Source organism: Camelina sativa, chromosome 5 (assembly GCF_030686135.1).
Source record: "Camelina sativa cultivar CO46 ecotype springtype chromosome 5, ASM3068613v1".
Taxonomy (NCBI): domain Eukaryota; kingdom Viridiplantae; phylum Streptophyta; class Magnoliopsida; order Brassicales; family Brassicaceae; genus Camelina; species Camelina sativa.
The window spans coordinates 3,730,221-3,744,799 of record NC_141884.1 but is presented as its reverse complement, the minus strand read 5'-3'; the positions used below and the strand labels follow the sequence as shown (position 1 = coordinate 3,744,799).

At 36.4% G+C, this 14,579-nt stretch overlaps 4 protein-coding genes across 4 annotated transcripts; 1 reads left to right on the top strand and 3 right to left on the bottom strand.

The window, feature by feature from the left end:
* Nucleotides 1–8: 8 nt before the first annotated feature.
* LOC104785319 (thioredoxin-like protein CXXS2) lies at nt 9–1,331 on the bottom strand. Its single transcript, XM_010510506.3, has 5 exons — nt 1,162–1,331; nt 919–1,029; nt 660–812; nt 437–559; nt 9–335 (listed from the first exon to the last, which is right to left on the bottom strand). The coding sequence occupies exons 2-5, from the start codon at nt 955–957 to the stop codon at nt 186–188; spliced, it is 465 nt and encodes a 154-aa protein (XP_010508808.1). The 5' UTR covers nt 958–1,029; nt 1,162–1,331; the 3' UTR covers nt 9–185.
* A 121-nt stretch (nt 1,332–1,452) lies between these two features.
* On the bottom strand, nt 1,453–4,095 carry LOC104785318 (uncharacterized). The gene is made up of 3 exons (XM_010510505.3): nt 3,085–4,095; nt 2,495–2,767; nt 1,453–1,989 (listed from the first exon to the last, which is right to left on the bottom strand). The coding sequence occupies exons 1-3, from the start codon at nt 3,667–3,669 to the stop codon at nt 1,723–1,725; spliced, it is 1,125 nt and encodes a 374-aa protein (XP_010508807.2). The 5' UTR covers nt 3,670–4,095; the 3' UTR covers nt 1,453–1,722.
* Nucleotides 4,096–9,558: 5,463 nt separating this feature from the next.
* LOC104785316 (autophagy-related protein 18c) lies at nt 9,559–12,549 on the top strand. The gene is made up of 5 exons (XM_010510501.2): nt 9,559–9,782; nt 10,212–11,053; nt 11,316–11,565; nt 11,936–12,059; nt 12,218–12,549. The coding sequence occupies exons 2-5, from the start codon at nt 10,259–10,261 to the stop codon at nt 12,309–12,311; spliced, it is 1,263 nt and encodes a 420-aa protein (XP_010508803.2). The 5' UTR covers nt 9,559–9,782; nt 10,212–10,258; the 3' UTR covers nt 12,312–12,549.
* LOC104785317 (uncharacterized) lies at nt 12,540–14,123 on the bottom strand. Its single transcript, XM_010510504.3, has 2 exons — nt 13,428–14,123; nt 12,540–13,204 (listed from the first exon to the last, which is right to left on the bottom strand). The coding sequence occupies exons 1-2, from the start codon at nt 13,894–13,896 to the stop codon at nt 12,657–12,659; spliced, it is 1,017 nt and encodes a 338-aa protein (XP_010508806.1). The 5' UTR covers nt 13,897–14,123; the 3' UTR covers nt 12,540–12,656.
* Nucleotides 14,124–14,579: the final 456 nt, after the last annotated feature.

Sequence of the window (14,579 nt, the reverse complement as noted above, 5' to 3'; positions counted from 1 at the left end):
TTGCAATCTTTGGAAACTTCAAAATGTCTATTAAGGCAATATGAACATACAATAATTAGAGCCATGTCTAAGATTGAGATTAAAACTATAACAACAGAAATCTCAGGTGATACTATCATAATCTGCAATCAAACTACTCGAAACCGTTTCTTTGTATAAATTCGGACATGGAAACTAGATTACAGTTAAGATTGTCTGAGAAGGATCTCTGCAACTGCTGCAGTTTTCTTCTGAAGCTCTGCAGCATCACCACCTACAAGTTTATCCATTTGCCTCCCATCCTTAAGGAACACTACTGTTGGAGTTGCTTCCACGTTCCATTCATTACTAAACTCCTGTTTTACACATATGTGTTAACCCACAAATCCCTCAGTTTCGAGCTCCCATCTTTACACGAAATCATTTTGGAAGGAACAGAAGTTTTTTGTTTACTTACAGCGAGCTCTTCGACGTCTATAGTGACAAATATCATTGATGTGTATGTGGAAGCAAGCTCATGGTATATTGGTGCTATCTTTTTACAAGGTAAACACCATGAAGCCTTAAAATTCACTACGAGCTGTTTCATGTTACAAAGAATCAGATCATATCAAGCTATTTTGCAGAGGAAGACTGTAAACCAAAAAAAAGAGAGGCAAATCGTAAGAGGAAGAGCTTACAATGTTGCCATTCTTTTTAGCTTCTGTCATCTTCTCCTCCCACTTCTCGATTCTACTTACGGGATGGACCTTCCCTTTTATAAAGCCGGACCCTTTTTGGCTATAAGCTTGAGTCTTGTTCTTTCTACTGCAACAGCATATACATGACCACACCTGTTTAAGAACATGAGAGTTATGAACATTTTTTTCATATAAATTTACTAATTGGTTTTGACCTGAGCTCCTTAAAACTTGTCAATTTCTGGGGGTAAGGTCTTACCTTTCTACAACAAGGAATTCTTGTACAATGATTCCCCATTAACTCTTTACACACGACCAAAATCTATCACCATTAGTTCTTGTACGATGATTCTGGGAGATCATTAGCTCTCTGAATCAACAGCACAAACAAAAACCCTTTTCTTAGCAAATGCTAAACAGAAAAGGAGAAAACTACAGATGAAAATGAAGGACCAGCTATTTAGGGTTGATTATTAAAGGAAGCAAATCGAGAAAGGATTACCTCTAGGTCAAGCCAACTTCAGATTGCTCGTGTTCTTGCCTCATAATTAGTTTCAGCCTCAAAGCCAACGGGCAAAAGATAAAGCCGAGATGATCAAAGAATTCAAGATCAAAAAAATTCTGTGAAAAGATTCAGAAACATCAACAAGAAGGATCAAGAGAAGGTTCAATTTAGCCAACAAAACATCTTTTATTTCTTTGGGATACATCATACATGCGATGGGAAAATGGTTTAATTAACCAATAATTAATGGCTAATTTTGTAGACCAGAACTGGTTAAAGACAAATCTCTTTGTGCTGCTGCTGTTGTGCATTTATTAAGCTTAAACCGGTAAAAACATGGAAGCCAAAAGTTGTAAACCAAAAGATTACATAGCACAGGCTGCTCTAACAGAGAGACACATCCTCGCATGAAGAATCAGTAATCATAATAGCATCCTCTGATAAACATAGCCACGGAAAATTATTTCTCGAAAGTTAGCAACAAAAAAAAACTGGGGTTTGTGGTGTTGTTTTTATATCCACTGAAGAAGAAACGTTTTCTGGGGAAGAAAATATGAATTATGAGCTCTCTTTCTCGAGCTTCTCGATCTCTTCACGGTGCTTTCGTTCGGCTTCTTGAAGTTCTCTTTCAGCGTCTTCTTCCTCCTCAATTCTATCAAGATTATCGAACTCCTTAGTTGCTGCCATGGCTTTCACAACAGGGTCTCTTAACACAGAGATTAAACCACCACCAATTCTGTACTCTTCTTCATCGCCAATCAGAAATAACCGTTGGTCTGGACCAGACGCCATTGGAATATCTACCGCCAAAAGCTTCATGTCATACTGAGGAAACAGACACATGAACATGAAAAAGTTAACCAAAACTCACAATATATGGGAATAACTGGTAAAAGGGATTCTCTGATGATATGACAAAATGAAAGACCTAAGTAACCAGACAGACAAACGCAATGTCAAGTAATCTCAGTATCCAAATGTTACATATACAAGCCTAAAGTTTTAGTTGAAACACATTGCGCTACCATCACACTTTCCAAACTACATAGAGAGATTCATTGAAACACTCTCCGCTTGCAACCAAAATGTCCAACCAACCTTAGAAAATCTACACCCAAAACAATCAGCCAAGAGATCCTTATGAACTGATCCTTCGCTATTTGCTCTCTAGCCAATTCATAACAGCTCTAATCTACTACATTCAGTCCTAAACTAGACACAGTGAAGCTATAACTTCTTCAAAGGTTATTACAATCCTTAAGATTACAACGCAAACAAACACAGAAGAAGGTTGAGTAAACGAGGAAGTGTGAAGTTGAGAAAGTGAAACCTGGCCTTTCTTCTTCTTAACTTCAACGCTAACAAGACCCTTTCTCTCAGAACCCTGAACGGGGAAAAGGAGAAAGCAGCGCTTGCTCCTTATTGTTGGCTTGAATTTCTTAAATGTTATGCCACCACCTGACATCACATAAGCTCGTAAATCTGATCCTGCCAGAGGAGCACCCATAACTTCTAGAATTTCAGCTGCCGTATTGATCTTCCTCATGGTCATTCTATAAACTTTATCGGGATTAATTGTGAACCTTGCGCGGAGGTATAGTCCCTATTATTAGAAATATGCAGAATAGCTGTGAAGGAGTGATTTCTATATGATGAATATAACAGCAACAAAACCATATCATATAGCAGTTTTTGCATTATACACCGTGAAACTATCCTCTAATCGTGGTAAATTCAAACCAATATCATTGCAAGCTCCAAATCCATTCACTATCAAGTATCAACCAATAACCCTACAGAGACATTCCTAAATTTCATTCAATACAGAACAACTTCATGGCACTGACGTGGGAAAACATTGCAAATTCAACACTGAAAGAGCACTAAGACATGGAACAACCCAACAAGATCGGAACTTACAGAAAATGCTACGATGGCAGAGGAGAGTGCTAGAAACCCATACTTAGCCATGCCCTCAGAGAGGCCAACAAATGTACTAGCAATTCCAAACATAATCCTCCAAAGGAAAATACACACAAAAACCCCTCCAGCTCCAATCACAAAAAGACTATTCTTTTTCCAAAACCCATCAATGTGCAACCCTATAGCCTTACGGTATCTACCAAAAGTAGAACTAACAGCTTTAACAGGCTTCTCAACAACCTTCCTCGCAAAATTCCCATCAACCTTTCGGAATCCAGTGCTTTTAGTGGATACCAATCTAAACGCCGATGCAAAACTCAAATTCACACGAGGCAAACCCAAAGCCTGCAGCTTTGGACTGAGCTTAGGAGGAGAGGACAGAATCTGAGATAACCCCACGTTTGTATAAGTGGGTTTCGAGGATAAGCTAAACTTAGACTGAAGCTGGGAAACACCATTGGAGGGAATAGCTGGAGAAGACAAAGCCGATGGGTTTGAGCGGGTAATGGTAACAGGGTTGACCCGTGTGTAATGCAATCGAATAAACCCTTGAATTGCTTTAAAGTCCGATGCTTTCACCATCTTATATTGCCTTTTTAGATCGATCTCACGAACACGACACAAAAAGATCCTAACTTGGAGTGATCAAAACTGATTCAAAGTCACCTCGACTCAAAAAAAAAAAAACTGATCAAGCAAATCAAAATCAAATGCAACAACATAAGTAAAAGATCACAAATTGGGATCGAAGAGATCAAATCAATCCCTTGAAGAAAGCCAACGTCTTCCCATTGCCGAAGCTTTTTTTTTTTCTTTACTGTTCTTGACGTCAATGACAATGGTGATCGAATCGAAAGAAAGATCGGGTTGACCCGGTCCGAGCCAGGTCAGATCGGGTCGGGTCGGGTGGGGTTTAATTAGTTATCGGGTCTTTTTTTCTTGAACCAAGGAACAAGCACAAGAGACAATAGGGGCCACAAAGTGTATAAGTTCAAAACTCCATGCCCACTACTATTCTGGTCGGTTCGCAGATGACAGGTTGGCGGAAAGGGTGAATTTGTCATTTCATAATGTTTTTTTTTTTTTTTTTGATGATTGGTGTTTTTCACTCGACAAGAGTGGGGGTGGACGAAGGACTATGAAATAATTCTATCTCAATTGGGATAATCTAAATATGAACAGCACACCCACTTATATATTTTTGTTGAACAAGAATGTGAAATTAACCCTTGTATCTTTATTTACCAACATGGCAACATGCATGTGTTTGGTTTATATGTGTGTGTGTGTCTAAAGCTTGTTTGTATCTTATAGAATTGATTTAGACATTATAGAAAAGCTAATCTGATGGATATGCATATGCTTTTTTATCAAAGGTATAACATACACCAAATTTAACACTATTTTTGTTTGTTATGGCATTATTAGTAATAATCAATCAGATAAACCAACATGAATATTCTGTAAATTAAACTGATCTTTTAAATGTAAAAAGAAATAATAACTATTGATAAATACATGTTGCGATGCAACAACATGTAAATAATGATATCCAAAAAGAAAAGAGAAGAGACAAATGTTTGAATTCTAAGTCAAATATGCAAGAAGTACATATATACATCTATATGATCACCTCCATACTGAAGATGTAAAACTTATGATACGTTCACGAGATTTTTCAATAATTGAATCTGCGAATTGCGATGTTTATAATTGTTTCACTTGGAGGAATTATTATACACAATAATTGATACTTTGTGTTCACGAGTTTGGGAGATTCTTGAATGCATAAAGACAATGATACTACTTATTTTTTTTGGGACCAATTATATTATATACACTAATCATCCTCAGTGTCCAATAATATGATTTCTAGCTACTACTATGTCATCTGACTCATCTCCCGTCCACTCGTTAATCGATATCTAAAGCTTTAATTAAAAACATAAAGATAGAATAAATATATATAAACAAATTAAAGACTTAATTTGATAAAACATTATCTAAATTCTCAGCTCTTGCACCTCTCATTAAATGTGATCCAAAAGAAACCTTAAAAAGCTGGCCGGTGAACTTCTTGATAGCTCTCTCCCATCAAAAATCAATTATAATCATCCCCCTAAGAAAAAACCTGAAACACAAACACAAAACTGTACAAGTCACCATCTCTCTCTGTCTCTCTTTCTCTCTCATGTATGTAAGATATGGTGAGATATGAAGAAACAGTTAGCTTTCCCTGAAACCCATGAAGACAATGACTCAACATCACCACCATCATCATCATTCATCATCATAAATCCTCATCTCTTTTTGGTTGTCCCTTCTTTGAACCACACCACTTGCTAATAGCTAGTTGCTAGTTGCAACAGCCACCTACTTCTCATTTTTCTATAAGTTACCGTCTCCACTTATAGTTTCAGCGCTTTAGGGTTGAGAAGATTAATTCCACCAGAAGAGCTAGCTAGGGCTTTCAGACAGCTCAGAAATCTGAGTGTGAAACATCAAGAACCATGTAAGAGTCTCTAAGAGTTTTCTCTTGTCTAATTATTACATCTACAATGGGTTGTGTCTTGCTTGAGATCTATTCTCTCAACCACGATTTCTCGGTTCACTGCTTTTAGGGTTTATTTCTCCTTGTCTTATGATCTTTTATTACCACTTATGGTTTGCTTCATCATTTTTTTTTTTTTTGGCCAAAAGGCTTGCTTCATTCAGATCCTAATTATCTCTCTTTCCCTGCCCACAATAAGATATCTTTACTTTTAGGGTTTTTCCCCTTGTCTAAATCTAAGGCATGTAATTAATATGCAATTTCTCTGATTTTGGGCTTCAATCTCTTGCACAAACCCTCTAGAATCTGAGATCTCATGGGGAAAAAAGTGAATATCTTGGTCCAAATTTAATCTTGTATTGTTTTAAGTGTGGTAAAACCAGAGATTACGTTTGTTTAGTGTTTCTATATATTTTCCTATTTTATTTTCTCATGATTTGCATTGACTATGGTGGAATCTTTACACACATGATTTGGACCTGTCTGTTTAATTAGGTATATATTTACTCAAGTAGTTATTATTAATGTCGTTATTATTGTGGGGACTGTTCATCTGCACAGGGCTTACATCACTCACAAACCAATTTCATTTTTTTTAAAGAGAAAAAACATAAAAAAATGTTTTTATGATTTCAATGTTTGATGAACAGTTCGTCCTTTGTCTCTCTCTTGGCAGCCTCTTCTTGACAAGACCCATCACTGGTCTTACTTCAACAGTAAAGCTTGCTTGTTTCTGTGAAGTTTCAAAAATAACACTCGGCTGCCAAACTTTGTAAGTGGGTTCGTATATACAAATATATATATACTTGCTAAATTAGTAGACATTCTAATTCACTGCTGAGTGCTGATGCATATATAAGTACATGCAATGACATTTCAAATTAAATGTTCACATAAGTACATAGGAAGTTGTCTTGGTCACATTTGTCTTGTTGTCGATGGCCCATTATAAGCAATGTGTTTGCAAACTATATCCCATGCCTAAGTATCCTTCTGTAAAATCAACTGAACACAATCATACGTGTGGGTGTGGCCCTTCATAGTTTCAAAAGAATACATATATATGAGTCGAGGTCAAAATAGTTAGATATAGAAGGAGATTCTTTCAGTCCAGTCATGGATAGAAAAAGAAGAGGGTAGAAATATCTGCCGACTCATCCATCCAAACACTCGTGGTAGACAAAATATAGATTTTAAACCGCAGTGACTGTGTGAATGATGCGGGAGATATTTTGATCCTTCTTTATCTGTGTTTGGACTGAAGGGAGCTCCTTCTTTTTTCTACAATTTTTCGTTTTTTATCAAGATCTGGATCATATATCGATTTGCATATGGACACGATGATTTCAACTGAACTGAACTGATATTTGGATTTGCGTTTTCTATACTCGTTGAACCACATATGTGATCCAAAGAACATAACCCATATGGTTTAGGATTTGAGTCGTGTCCATGTGCTGGAGAATCTAGCCACTTATCACTAGGGTTGCATTAAAGGTGCTTATAGTCATGTATAAAAAGTAAAGTTTTCTTTGAACGATGTATATCAGTATATATATATCATTCTAAATCAAATCTTCGGTTATGACTACGGACGGATATGTATTACGATGGTCCTTGTTAAATACTAATTTTAGATGTTGTGTTTGGAGTTTTGGACAGTGAAGAAGTAACATGTTTATAGTATCCATTTTTCCTCTCTATATTATTAGATGGGTTAAGAGATAGTATTATTTATATAGTATGATCTCATTAATCGTAGTAATATTATAATAGACGTAGCGCTCTTGCCTTATTCGTATTCTGCAAATTAAGTAAGACTAATTTTGTACTTGTTATTTGTATATTCCCGATGTTTGGAGATGGAGCCATGCATGGTTCACACCACTTTACATCGTCCTTTGAAAGGAAAAAAAAATGATATATTTACATCTTGAAATTAATTATTCCTTTTTGGCTTACAAGTGTTAGATTTCAACTTTTGTAATTATATACAGTGCGTCGTCACTACAGAATTCTTGAATTTTTAAGCGTTTTTTGATGCCCTACGTCTCCAAATTAAGTTTCATGGAACTGAATCAACTGGTTAATTAATGCCGATTGCCGATATTAGACGAAATAAAGGAAGTGGATATCGAATCGTACATCATATATATATATATATATATAATCAATATGAGTATATGACTATCTATATGAGTCATATGAAAATATTAATCCGAAAATAGAGTATAAAATTTGCAACCAATTTAATTTGTATAAAAGTTTATAGACCCGTGCGCGATCTCGAGTCGTTATTTAATAATTTATCAAAGCCAAAGGTGTATTTGTGTGGTTCATGTATTTTGTCTGCAATAATGCAGATATGGAAACATAGCAAGTAGATATATATGGAAAATTTATCATCATGTGATCATCCAACTCACAATTAGTATATATTAAATAGAAAAGGCATACATCATTTGTTCGAAGGAATGAAATAATTAACAATTATCATAATAATGAACTAGGGTTTAGAAATTATTTTAGGTCAGGCCGGTGGTTACCGACAAAATGTTTCATCTTTTTACGTGTCGCAACCATTAATGGTTTCAATTTCCCTAGACATTTCCCAAAAACCCATCACGTTTTTATGCTTCATATGTACATGTAATAATATTCCCCAATTCTTGGTGAGTGGTACTCCAAAAAGTACAAATATTATACTATACCTGTATAAAAATGATCTACGAATATGTTTTCAAAATATTTGTGACAATATAATCAAAATGTAAACTTTACACCTCTATTGCAATTTAAGACAAAGTTACTGTGAGCAGGGGCGGAACTAGAAAAAAATATTAATGGGTGCAGAATGCTCTTAGGTGGAGTCGAACATAGCACCTATGATCAATTCTAGGGTAAATTCTAACCATTTTGCCACTTTACTTACATTATTTAGTTTAAAAAATTTACGTATTTCTATACTTACTGGGGGCAACTGCCACCACCAACCTCAACGTGGGTCTGCCACTGACTGTGAGAATTTATGCTCTCTCAAATCTCATTATTCAGACTCGGCCACAAAAGAGGTAATGGAGCTAATAAAGAACTATAGAGTGATACAAAACAACAACCCAAATGTACGAGTTCAACCAATAAAAAATCCCTACGTCTCTCCAGAATCAAATTTCGGATATACTATTTGTTCATGCTCTTATTAGTTTGAATAAATCTTGTGCATGAATTTATTTCTCTCTAATTCTAGCTAGCAACTTTGAGATTAAATAGAAACAATGTGAACTAGAACATGACAACGAGTTGTTGAGTAAAAATGGGGGACCTTAATTATATAGCTACAATGAAAATGCGATTATAAGACTAAGTTTCTAACTGATGAAACTTTTAAAAATGATTAAACAAAAGCTATACCATGAAAACACAACGAAACAATAAAATTTTGGTCGAGGTTGGTCAACAACTTGCTATTTTAGTAATTAGGAAATTTGCAATTTATGGAGTGGAATATTATTACTATGAGACTACTAATGAAACTTTAATTCAAAACAGAATCAAGTGATAATTGGTCCATGTCTCCCTCTCTCGGAAACTGGGGCTTTATGTTTTTTTATATATGTATGTGCGCATTGAACAAAGAGAGTGAGTGAGAGAGAGTGTTTATTGGGGTTCTCACTAAATTTACATAGCCAAATCACTTTTTTTCCAAATATGGATTGGTTTGTCTCCAAAAGTGAATTTTCCATTTTTGGTATATTTACCATATTACTATTTCAAAAAACGGCACCACAGCATCATCCACCAAATAAAAACGACACGAGTTGTTTTTTCTTTCTAAGAAAACGGTAGACACGTGATTTTTGGTGGATGGGTGACTAAAAAAGAGAACCAATAGCTGGCGGCCCACTTGGAGACATAAATAGCCCATCTTTGCTAACCGACTAATAAATTTCGAAAATAAAAACAACAAACCGGAGAATTGAACTTCGACGAAAGATAAACTTACCGGTAGATTCAGGGAAAAATCAAAATCAGCAGACCTCAGAGCGTGTTCCGTGTTCGTTGCAATTGAAATTGAAACTGAAGCTTTCGAGATTCATCGTAGATCTCGTTGTTGTTACTCGTCGCTTTGATCTCTTTCCTGTTGGTGAGAGGATTCGTTTCTCTCCTTTGCTAATGTTTTAACTTTGAATCAACGATTCGTGTACAATTTTAATTCCCCCGATGATTGTGTTAATTTTTTTCGATCTGGATATTAACTAGTATGCGATAGTGTTTATGTATTTTGATTTATGAAATTTGAATTCGCTTTTAGTATACACTGCAGAATTTTACCAGTTAGTTAATGTGGTACCTCTGAAAGTAACTTTGTAATTTTTGCCTCTGTGTAGTAGTATTGATCTGAGTCCAAGTTCTGCTTTGCATTGTGGTGAGGTTGCATATGATGATTCCGTTAAGTATCACTGAGGCATTTGTTTGTTCTGGTTTTGGTTTTGAGCTATGTATTATTAGCATAACTGCGATATTATGATGTTTTTGGCATGACTTTAACTTTTAAATTTTACTATCTTTTCAGGTCCGGTTACTGCCTTATCTTTTCGTGGTTATTGATTTTTGATATGAATGTGGTGTAGTATTGTAAAGGATCGAAAAAGAATGAGTTCAACTGTTTCAAATCCCCAAGGGGTTCTGCAACCTGATGGTGGTTATGGTGGTCATGAATCCAGAAGTAACAGCAATTCTGGCTCTTTTGTGCGTCCGGAATCAGAATCTAATGAAAACGAGGAAGCGGAGTTGGTTTCTGTGTCTTGGAACCAGGATTCTAGTTGTTTTGCTGCTGGAACGAGTCATGGTTTTCGTATATATAACTGTGAGCCTTTCAAGGAAACTTTCAGGCGTGAGCTGAAGAATGGAGGGTTTAAAATTGTGGAGATGCTTTTCCGAAGCAATATATTGGCGCTTGTTGGTGGTGGACCTAACTCTCAGTACCCTTCAAACAAAGTACTGATTTGGGATGATCATCAGAGCCGCTGCATCAGTGAATTTGCATTTCGGTCTGAGATTCGTTCGGTGAAACTAAGAAGGGATCGGATCGTTGTTGTTCTTGAACATAAGATATATGTTTACAATTTTATGGACCTAAGACTTCTTCATCAGATTGAAACTCAAGCAAATCCAAGAGGTTTATGTTGCCTTTCTCATCATTCAAATACATCTGTGCTGGCTTGCCCTGGTCTTCATCGAGGAGAGATTCGAGTTGAACATTTTGGGCTTAACATGGTACAAATCATAAATGCTCATGATTCCAGTATTGCGTGCATGACCTTGACGCTGGATGGTTTGTTGCTCGCAACTGCCAGTACAAAGGGCACGCTGATTAGAATCTTCAATACCATGGACGGAACTCGTTTGCAAGAGGTGAATATGAATTTACTCATTATTGATCACTACATCATCTGTTTTGCAATCACATAAATAAAGCAAAATCAGACTTTGAACAAATAGATCTGTTCTGACTTAATGAGTTGTAACTGACAAACCTGCTTTATGGTTTTTTTTGTTAGTAATAAGTTCACTCAAGTGGAGAAGTCCCATTCCTATGTTAATGAAATTAGTTGATAGAAGCCACTTTGATGCTCGTTACTAATGCATGCTACAATTCAATGCTGATTCTTTACAGGTGAGAAGAGGAGTGGACAGGGCAGATATCTATAGCATTGCACTTTCACCAAACGTGCAGTGGCTGGCAGTATCAAGCGACAAGGGGACTGTTCACATTTTCTCTCTTAGAGTTAGAGTAGTTGGGGAGGATTCTCATTCCACTGAAAATGCTGCTCTCCTGACACAGCAAACTTATTCTAATTCTCTGCAAGGCCTTGTTTCTCCAACCACTGGTACCAATCCTGGTTCGTCATTATCGTTTATGAGAGGTAAGCAAAACTTTAATTCCCGAATTAAATATGATGCCTTGCTTCTTCTTAGAGTTGCTTTTGGAACAATGGAAGACACCAAATCATTTTTCATTCTTTTCTCATGACACAGCCGAGAAAAGGTTATTTGTTTTCTAAAAACTAATGGAGTGGGAACAATGACTATGCAGTAGCTCTAAGTTCAAAAGATCTATTCCCTTCATACTAGCATATTGCTCGGATTATGAGTTACTGTTGACATTATTCTGTCTTCAATTTATTATCTCTCCCATTAATGTAGAGTTGGGAAGACTAGTGTTTGGAGTGCTGTTGTGAAACCTTACAATTCATTGCCTCCTTCTTACCTAACATGTAGAGACTCTTCTTGCAGGTGTTCTGCCAAAGTACTTCAGCTCGGAATGGTCATATGCACAGTTCCATGTATCAGAAGTCACACAGTTCTTCGCAGCATTTGGCAGTCACAACACGGTTGCTATTATCGGGATGGATGGAAGGTATAATAGGCCCATTGTGATGTCTCTTAGATATATCCCATTTGCTGTTCTATCACGACCAAGAATCTTACAACAGAACAATTTCAGTAGTTGTACATATATAAAAATCACCCTCAGATCTCTGCTCAGTTCTCACTCGTGTTTTCTTGTGCTCGCAGTTTCTACAGATGCAGCTTTGATCCGGTGAACGGGGGAGAGATGGGACAGCTAGAGTATTTCCACTTTCTAAAGACGGATAACCGCACAAAATAAGTCAGATTCATGCTCCAATCACTCCTCTAAGCCTCTGTACATAACCATGTCTATGTAAATAGATTTGGTGAGAACGCATAAGATTTGATTCTTGCATATTGCTGTTTTGAGTGAAGGACATGCATATTGATTGGGAATATGTACATAGAAAGATTTTATTCGCAACAGTTTGATTCTAAACACTGTTATGTAAAGTTTCTGATAACACAATATAAGGAGTAATAACAATTGAAGAAAACAGCTTCATCGAATTCCCAGGAAACATCATAACATATACGAATAATCTACAATGAGTGTTTTAGATAATTTTACAATACAGCCATTTTGAATCGAGCTATTGCTGCATCAGAATGGGGGGTCGATGGAAATGGAGACACTTGGGTGAGGTAAGGTTGAAGGTAAGTCGAATCCTGACATAAACTCACCTCCATATAAACCTGCAGCAGCTCCAACTACTGCACCAGCTCCCAATCCAGCAGCAAATCCTAGTCCAGGCCTTGCATATCCTCTTCCCGCTCCTCCTGGTGCTCCTCCAGATGATGATGGTATATTTGTAACATTCTCTGATTTCGGGATGTTTGTTGGCATGTACCCTGAGTTCATAGGTGGTGGTGGCTGCATTGGTGGAGGATAGTAAGGTTGTTGCATTTGTGGGCTGGTGTGGTTCATAGGAGGGTTAGGCACTGATGAGTGCTGCATTGGTGGAGGATAGTAAGGTTGTTGCATTTGTGGGTTGGTGTGGTTCATAGGAGGGTTAGGCACTGATGAGAATGGGTTCGAATTGTTTGACTGGTTCATTGAAGCAAATGGATGCTGAGATGGACCAGCCATGTAATCTTGTCCTGAAGTGTTGTAATCCGAGTTGTTCGAGAGCATGACTCCTCCAAAATCCCCTGCGCAAAAGAAAGAACAGAAGAAAAAGCATGACTTCTCTTTCCCAGACAAACCCATCTTGAAACGTCAAGACTCAGAAATTGGGATCTTCGGAAACCCAACCCAAGTGTCAGGTTCTATAAGAATTGAGTTACAGGAGACAAAAGCAGCACCGAAGTTGGTTTTTTTTTTGCTGCAGATTGATTGATTCCACTAAAAGGTAATTGTCAGTATCAACATTACCAGTAAAAACCCCAAAGTCCTCTTGTTCTGCAGAGATACGGATGGAAATATCAACAAAACCTTGAGGCTTGCTCGAGTTCTGCTTCCTAAGCTGATAGCTTCCAGTTTCTTCAACTACAGCTTTCGAAGAACTCTCTTGTTGCTTATACTTAGTCAAAAACTCCTTCAAGGAAACAGTAGCAGAGCCATGAAGCCTCTTCCTCAAGAACAAGGGTTCTCTGCTATAAACCTCGACGTGCAAAACCGATTTCGAATCCTGAACCGCGGAATCATCGAGCAAAGTAGCAAACTTTGTTCTCCAAACAGGATTGTCTGATCTTGAAGCATCGATTGTGGTGCAGTACTTGTCTTCTGGATCAAGCCACCCGACGGCGTACCATTGGTGTTTCAGTAGAGAGGATCCGATTCCGATTCCAACACGGAGCCCTCGAGCTGATATCAAACAGATTTCAACCAGTATTTTCCCCATTTGATTTTGGATTCGGACTCACGACAAAAAGCTAAAGTTTGGAACTTTGAATCTTGTTTCGACGATGAACTGAAGTATGAAAGAGAGAGGAACATAAACTTCGGAGTTCGGACAACTATGAGACAAAAAAAAGGTCGAAAATGTTCATCTTTTTGGTTTGATCCGTAATTAAAAAAAAAACAAAACAACAGGGACTATGTTGCAATTTAATCTTTAATTTAAATTTCTATACAGTAAAACCTCTATAAATTAATACTCTATAAATTAATAAATATTATAAATTAATAGATTTTGCTAGTCTCTAGTCGAGACAGTGTAAAAATTAACAAAATTCGATAAGATAATAAAATAATAATTTTTTTGAAATCCTCATGTAAAATATGGTCCCAATAATATCATAAATTAATAATCATGTAAATTTACATGATATATATATATATATATATATATTCTGATATAGTAAAATATGTTTCTCTTAAACCTCATATATATAAAACAATTGTTATGTTGTATCTTCAAACTATAATGATATAAAATATTCTATAACATTTCATAAAACAGTTAAAACTTTTTAAAATTTTCAATTTCTAAATATGCATCATTTATATTTTCATAGTTTGATAGACTATTAAAATACGAGAATTGATATTCTTATTCATAAATTTGAATATTTATGTCATATG

What these genes read in the sequence shown, in the direction of transcription:
- LOC104785319 (XM_010510506.3), bottom strand. Translation starts at nt 957, where the DNA reads ATGGGGAATCATTGTACAAGAATTCCTTGTTGTAGAAAG. An exon ending in CTAAAAAGAATGGCAACATT is followed by an intron (nt 560 to 659) that starts GTAAGCTCTTCC and finishes AACATGAAACAG; the next exon opens with CTCGTAGTGAATTTTAAGGC. An exon ending in TAGACGTCGAAGAGCTCGCT is followed by an intron (nt 336 to 436) that starts GTAAGTAAACAA and finishes TGTGTAAAACAG; the next exon opens with GAGTTTAGTAATGAATGGAA.
- LOC104785318 (XM_010510505.3), bottom strand. Translation starts at nt 3,669, where the DNA reads ATGGTGAAAGCATCGGACTTTAAAGCAATTCAAGGGTTTATTCGATTG. An exon ending in CTGCCATCGTAGCATTTTCT is followed by an intron (nt 2,768 to 3,084) that starts GTAAGTTCCGAT and finishes TTCTAATAATAG; the next exon opens with GGACTATACCTCCGCGCAAG. An exon ending in TTAAGAAGAAGAAAGGCCAG is followed by an intron (nt 1,990 to 2,494) that starts GTTTCACTTTCT and finishes CTGTTTCCTCAG; the next exon opens with TATGACATGAAGCTTTTGGC.
- LOC104785316 (XM_010510501.2), top strand. Translation starts at nt 10,259, where the DNA reads ATGTGGTGTAGTATTGTAAAGGATCGAAAAAGAATGAGTTCAACTGTT. An exon ending in ACGGAACTCGTTTGCAAGAG is followed by an intron (nt 11,054 to 11,315) that starts GTGAATATGAAT and finishes GATTCTTTACAG; the next exon opens with GTGAGAAGAGGAGTGGACAG. An exon ending in GTCATTATCGTTTATGAGAG is followed by an intron (nt 11,566 to 11,935) that starts GTAAGCAAAACT and finishes CTCTTCTTGCAG; the next exon opens with GTGTTCTGCCAAAGTACTTC.
- LOC104785317 (XM_010510504.3), bottom strand. Translation starts at nt 13,896, where the DNA reads ATGGGGAAAATACTGGTTGAAATCTGTTTGATATCAGCTCGAGGGCTC. An exon ending in GGACTTTGGGGTTTTTACTG is followed by an intron (nt 13,205 to 13,427) that starts GTAATGTTGATA and finishes TCTTTTGCGCAG; the next exon opens with GGGATTTTGGAGGAGTCATG.